Here is a 6,532-nt window from a genome sequence, read left to right as displayed (position 1 = left end):
TGAAAAACTAAAGGGTGTTGATAATTTACAAAATTTGACTTCATGAAGTCCACTCTTACAATGGTTAGAGATTTTACAAAGTTAGTACTGAATTTCTCTCTCTTTAATGATAAAAGAAAGATATCTCAAATTCCTAATCCCTAGTTTAACCAAAATAAAATGGAGTGTAAGTAGATAAAATTGGAGTGGGGAAATCACCACTCAAAAAAATATATTTTAATCCATAGCTGATGGGGATCGGCACCATTCTAGAGAACAACTGAAGCACTACCATATCTGAAAATGACCCAGGCTGCTAGATAATAGGCCTCTCTCTGCAACCCATTTGCTCAATCAATTTGATAATGTCAAGGCAATGCTCAGGTTCCTCTTTCTTTACTAGGATCTCCAGATATGGTAAAACTGCAGCCTTTTCCTTGATGTCATTGTGTCTTAATAGGTCAGAGAACAGTTCTTCACCTTGTTCAGCCCTGCCTTCACTATAAAGACCCTGAATCACTGAACAGTATGATGAAACAGATGGAACAAAACCATGGTTCAGAATTGTTTTCATGAAGTCCAGACAGTGATCATATTGGCGTTCCTTGCAGTAGCGGTTGATGAGAGCACTAACAGCTTTCTCAGGAAGCAGACCGCGTTTTAGTAAATCTTTGGTAATCTGATCTGCTTCAGCAACTCTTGCCTCCCGGCATAAACCCATAACAACAAAGTTGTACAAATCTGTTGCCGACCCACCACATCTTTTGATCTTTTCTTCAAGACTGAAAGCATGTTCGATCTCCATATTTCTAAAAACATGTCTGGAAATGCAATCATCATTAGTGTCCCTTGAAGGTAATGTTCCAGCATCTACAAAGTTGGAAGAACTAACTGATCTTGCTTCTTCCTTAGCCTCGCTTGACAAAACAGAACCTACAAGGAGCGCTGAATAGATTCGAGTGCTTGGTTGATAACCTTTTTGAACCATAACACGCAGAATCTCATAGGCATGATCCAACCTACCAGCATTAACAAGAGCTTTAATTAATACAGTATATGTAATGTGGTTTGGAGGTATCCCGAAATCAGACATACTAAAGAGAAGGATTTCAGCTTCCTCCACTCTTCCATTTTGGCAGAGGCCATTGATCACAACGGTATAGGTGTAGACATTTGGAGGGCAGCTAGTCTGCCTCATCAAATCCAACATTTTCAGTGCACAGGTAATCTCACCAGTTTGGCAAAGCGCATTGACTAATATTGTATAAGTCACTACAGACGGAACTGATCCATACTTTACCATCTTCCCCAACATTGCCTGCGTTGCATGCACCTTATCATCTTTGCTGAGAACATCAAGAAAACAATTGAATGTGTGTGCTGTTGTCAAGGTCCTCTTCTCTACCATCTTCCCAAAAAGCATTGATGCATTTCCAATTTCACCAATCTTGCAATACCCATCAATAAGAGCTGTCATAGTAACTTCATCAGGGGAAATACCCTTCTTTACCATTGAACCTAAAATGCTGATTGCATGCCCTGGTCTCCCTTGTTTACAGATCCCATCAATTAAGGCAGTGAAAGAAAAACAATCTGGTTCAAGACCAAATGAGCTCATTGACTTAAATGTTTCAAAAGCCAATCCAAGTTGGCCTTCTCGGCAAAAGCCATCAATTAAAATATTGTAAGTTACTCTGTTAGGCAACAAACCATTATCAACTACTCTTTTCAAAAGAAACATGGCTTTGTAAGTTTTATAAACTTTGCATAGCCCTTCCATGAGCTCATTGTAGGTACGAATGTTAGGCTTACATTGTCTTTTCTCCATCACACCAAGTAGCTCAAAAGCAGAAATCACGCGCCCTTCTTTGCAGTATCCATTTATCAGTGCATTGTAAGTTACTGTGCCAGGAAAAAGCCCATCTTTAAGCATCTTTCTAAACATTGCATTGGCCTCCTCAGTCTTTCCTTCTCTGCATAATCTATCAATCAATATGGTATAAGTATGAACATTAGGTTTACAACCCTTTGAAACCATCTCATCAAGCAAACCTAGAGCCTTATCAGTTGACCCAATGTCACACAAAGCCTTGATGAGTACAGTATAAGTCCGAGTAGTCGGCTGGCAGCCCTTCTCACTCATCTCTTTTTTCAAATGAAAAGCTTCATCAAGTTTACCAATCTGACAATAACCATGAATCAATATAGAGTACGTCACGGAATTAGGTCCACAGCCACCCCCTTTAGACATTATATCAAACACCCGGGAGGCCTCCCGGAGATTACATTCTCTACAATTACCCAACACCAAAGAAGTACAGATATGAGTGTCCAACTGAAACCCAAGTTTTAAAACCATGCACAAGAACATTTCAGCAGATTGCACAAACCCATTCTTGCATAAAGCATTAATTATAGTCCTGTAGTCAATAACACCAAGAAGAAACCCATTGTCTACCATTCTTTTATACACCAAGAATGACAAAAACCCCAAATCCAAACTAGCTAAAGACATCAAAAGACTACTATAACAAGGATAACTCAACCAAAATCCGATCTTTCGCATATTATCAAATGCCTCCATCAGCTTTAGAATCTCAGGCTCACTATTACTGAACTCCTTGATTAACAAAATGATGGCTTTTTGTGCAATCACATACAAATCAGAAGAAGACACCATCAAATTCAACAGAAGAATTCTATTATCAAAATCATAACAATAAGTAGAATGCTTGCAAACCCACTTGAAAAACCGTACCCCAAGTTCAATGTCGTTGCCGTGAAGCTGTAAAACCTTGGTAGCTGCATATGGGGCCATGTGAGAGACCAGTGACTTAAGAAGATTGCTCCTTTCCCAATTGGGTTGCTTAAGAAAAGCTGATACTCGAGAGGTTGTGTCATCTAAGCTTTCTGGGATTGCTTGGCTGCGTGAAGATTGATATGAGACAGAGGAAAGCGAGGGAGGAAGTTCAAACAAGTAAGGAGCTCTCGAGAGGACGTTTAGGATCTTATTTGTGCGAACGAACATGCAGAGACTGAGGAGTGAGATGAAGATAAACTATTTTTCATTTTGCAAACTGAAAATAAGGGCTGTTTTGGAGGGGCGTCTTCGAGTATTTCAAAAAATATATATACTTTTTTCTTTTTTATTTCTGTGAGCCTCCACCTAGAAACCCTTTAGCTTGGAGAAGAAGAACATCTTCAGTACAATTTTCTGGCTAATGGGCTTGTCAAATTTGGGTCATAAATTGAACTCGGGCTTTACTCAATAGAACAATAGCCCTCCTCAACTTGGGTCGTGGTCGCTTTGTGATGTGCCCCGTAGTTTAGGTTAAATTAAAATAAAATATGTTTTTATATATACAGTTATTCTCTTATCTGGATGTCCGCACGTTATTATCGTGCGGATTCTATTGTAAACAGGCAGGAAAACAAAGAGGGGTAGTACAAAATACACTGCGTCCGCACGATAATAACGTCCGGATGTCCGCATAAGAGAGATTTCTGTTTATATATATATATATATATAAAAGTTTCCCATGTCGCTCTATTTTTAGTGTCAAAGTTTGTAAATTACTCTTAAATATATTGTCATGTGTTTTTTAAACAAGCGATAGTCTAAACTATAAGGGGATGTGTTTTCTCAAAAACACTATCAAGGTGTCATGGGGCATCGAACTTGAGACCATTAGTCTGCAAGTCAATGTCTTTTTTCATTGGTTAGACCCTGTTGGCATATTGCGATGTTTTAGTACTTTCTCTTTTAAGCAAAAGCTCTCCAATCTTGTTGACCACAATGCAAAGTGAACGGGGAACTCAAAGCATCATCATTTACAGCAATATGGTAGCACGAAATTATAACCGCGCATCACTGGATGCATTAGTACACAACCTTCTCATTTAGCTACATAAATTTGGGCAGTTCTAAGCAAAGTATCAACCTAAGGCTCCACAATTATCTTTCCAGTAGCATGCCCATCAATGCTCTTAGCCCAAGCGTCCTCTGCCTTGGTCAGGGGATACTTTGAATCTATTATTGTCTTGAGCTTCCCTTCTCTTACCAACTTAAGAAGATAATCCAGGTTCTGAGCCTTGGGAGATAAGAGCAGTGGCACCAGTTGCTTCTTGGAAAAGGTAAGTTTTCCCAAAGCAAAGTTCGCTACGGCACTGAGGCCGGGAGTGATATCTATTACCTTACCATTTGCACTCAAATTAGGCTCAAAAGTTGACCAAGGAATGCCAGTTGCACAATGGATCACAGCATCATATTTTCGACCGGATGGACTCTTCAGAGTTGCTCCTTCTGGGGTCTTGTAGTCAATAACCTCATCAGCACCTAGGCTCTTGACCAATTCAAGGTTACGAGCTCCACAAGTGGCTGTCACATGAGTGTTTCCGAGCTTTGCTAGTTGAACTGCATAGAGACCTACACCACCCGAAGCAGCTGTGATCAGAATGTTTGCTTGCTCACCACTTCCATCAAGCTTGATTCCAGCAGATTGGATAAGGGCCTGGTGAGCAGTGAGACCAGCAACAGGTAATCCTACGGCAGAGGCTGCTGAAACTTCAGGTGGCCTTGCAGCGGTCAAGCTTTCCTTAGTCACGGCAAGCTCAGCTAGTCCACCTCCATTCTAAAATTCAATATCCATGAACAGACGAAACAGACAATCCGGCTTAGCATGTATCAATTAAATGATGCATGACATATTATAAGTGAGACATTGTACCACCTGGATTTCAAATTCAGCGCATTAGGAATGGTTTCTACATGCAAAAGTTCAGTTTCATGCCAACTGTAATGACACTAGGGAAAGAGGCACAAAATACCGACAAGGGGTTACTCGGGGTTTACAGACACAAGGATTCTGGTGGATCAATGGATACTACTTTACAAATAGGTAGAAAATTATTCATAGATGTTTTATGGAAAGAATAGCTATATTATGTTCTGAAGTATATACATGTTCACGTGAAATGGGGAACATTTTCATGTCAAGTGAACCAAAACATATGGAAACTTACAAGAGGGTTAACCATAGCTACAACTTTGTCACCAGCTTTGAATTTTTTCACTCCTGGTCCTACCTGTACAACCTCTCCTGCCACATCAGTACCTGTTCCAAATTTCAACAAGGAATATCTTCAGTCAACAGAACAATACTCAGAAAAAGATGGTCCAGTGAAAGTTCAATACATTTGGTTTTAAATCTCATCAAAGAAAATGCATACTCCTTCCCTCCCAAAAACACACAAAGGCCACCCCAGAAGCTATTTGGACCAAATGAATAAGAAAACAGAACATTCAAATGCAAATTATTAGCATGTTAAGGGTATACAGAACACTCATCCTACGTTTTCAAGACGAAGCTCAATATAATATTTGGAAAGAAGCATAATTAAAGAGGTGTAAACATGAAAAGCATCCCCTAGACAGCATAATGTCTCAAGAAGATAGCAAAACCAAATTACCAGGTATGTGTGGAAATCTGCGAGGCAACAATGGCCACAGCATGCCTTTCTGAACTTTCCAATCAAATGGGTTTAGACTAGCTGCCTCCAATTTCAGCAACACCTCATCTTTGATTGGATTGGGAATTGAAATTTCAACATGCTGCAATTAGCACCAAAATTGAGTGAGGGCCAACGACTTAACAATAATATGTTCTTCAATGCATAAACAAATTGAATGTTTCCCAAGTACAAAAGCTAGTCTGGGTTATTCTCAACCACAACCTCAACCCCTGGCCCCTCCTCCCCGCTCCCCCAACAGAAAAAACATGGAAAGGAGAAAACTCAGAAAAGCCTCTCCCTTTATATTTTCCTTCTTAACATTTCAAATATTCAATTACTCTAACAATAACGAGTACTTGAAAAAGGACCCATTATGTCACCTGCCCATTTCATTACAAGGTTTGGACACCATGTGAAAATGAGTTTCAATTAATTTTCTTATAGTGGAAAAGGGTTTTTCTTCAAGGACAATCAGAGAGTATAATTCAAGAGAAACAAAATGAGTAACCTTTAAGCCAGAAGGTCCTCCACCGTAGCCATCATACTGAACCGCATGCATAACATTTTTCGCCATGGCCTCAGTTTTGTTCAGAAGAGTCGACAGAACTTGAAGCTGCTCTCAGATTTTAAGAAGTAAGCTTGGGTGCACCGTACACCACCTGTGAGACATGTGAATTGACTAAATAGCCCCAGTCTATCGTGGAACAAACTCGTACACATGTATGTCACCCGCAACAGGGAAAATGTGTCATCTATAAACACATTCACTTCTCTTGACCATCAGAGTAACAGGAAGACTTTGAGTTATCTTGTTGATGAGGTTGTGCGACAGGAAGGTGAGGAGGAAGAAATAGAGTGGTTAGCGGCGGGATGGTATCATAAGATAAATACACATTGACCACAATGGCGTCGTTCCGTGCCTCACCGACTTCAATCTGGCTCGTCGTACTCCAACTTTCCAGATTCGGATCGTTGTGTGGGCTTCACACAGCTGGTATCATTGCTGCAACATTCGGCATGGCCAACCTAGTGGCTCGTCCCT

General features: G+C 40.2%; 2 protein-coding genes across 3 annotated transcripts; both read right to left on the bottom strand.

The window, feature by feature from the left end:
- Positions 1–3,138, bottom strand: LOC110756985 (Pentatricopeptide repeat (PPR) superfamily protein). Of its 2 annotated transcripts, XM_021958497.2 has the most exons (2): positions 2,738–2,866; positions 1–2,619 (listed from the first exon to the last, which is right to left on the bottom strand). In XM_021958497.2, exon 2 carries the CDS (start codon positions 2,561–2,563, stop codon positions 296–298), a length of 2,268 nt encoding a protein of 755 aa, XP_021814189.1. In that variant the 5' UTR covers positions 2,564–2,619; positions 2,738–2,866; the 3' UTR covers positions 1–295. The 2 variants fall into 2 exon arrangements, with proteins under 2 accessions (XP_021814189.1, XP_021814188.1); XM_021958496.2 differs by having other exon boundaries at positions 1–3,138.
- Positions 3,139–3,783: 645 nt separating this feature from the next.
- On the bottom strand, positions 3,784–6,532 carry LOC110757021 (chloroplast envelope quinone oxidoreductase homolog). The gene is made up of 4 exons (XM_021958531.2): positions 5,999–6,532; positions 5,449–5,590; positions 5,002–5,093; positions 3,784–4,610 (listed from the first exon to the last, which is right to left on the bottom strand). The coding sequence occupies exons 1-4, from the start codon at positions 6,062–6,064 to the stop codon at positions 3,921–3,923; spliced, it is 990 nt and encodes a 329-aa protein (XP_021814223.1). The 5' UTR covers positions 6,065–6,532; the 3' UTR covers positions 3,784–3,920.

This window comes from Prunus avium, chromosome 8 (assembly GCF_965620075.1).
Source record: "Prunus avium chromosome 8, drPruAviu1.hap1.1, whole genome shotgun sequence".
In the NCBI taxonomy this organism is placed as follows: domain Eukaryota; kingdom Viridiplantae; phylum Streptophyta; class Magnoliopsida; order Rosales; family Rosaceae; genus Prunus; species Prunus avium.
The sequence above is the reverse complement of the archived record's forward strand: the minus strand, read 5'-3'. Positions and strand labels throughout refer to the sequence as shown.

What these genes read in the sequence shown, in the direction of transcription:
- LOC110756985 (XM_021958496.2), bottom strand. Translation starts at nt 3,007, where the DNA reads ATGTTCGTTCGCACAAATAAGATCCTAAACGTCCTCTCGAGAGCTCCT.
- LOC110757021 (XM_021958531.2), bottom strand. Translation starts at nt 6,064, where the DNA reads ATGGCGAAAAATGTTATGCATGCGGTTCAGTATGATGGCTACGGTGGA. An exon ending in GAGGACCTTCTGGCTTAAAG is followed by an intron (nt 5,591 to 5,998) that starts GTTACTCATTTT and finishes TGCTAATTGCAG; the next exon opens with CATGTTGAAATTTCAATTCC. An exon ending in CAGATTTCCACACATACCTG is followed by an intron (nt 5,094 to 5,448) that starts GTAATTTGGTTT and finishes AATTTGGAACAG; the next exon opens with GTACTGATGTGGCAGGAGAG.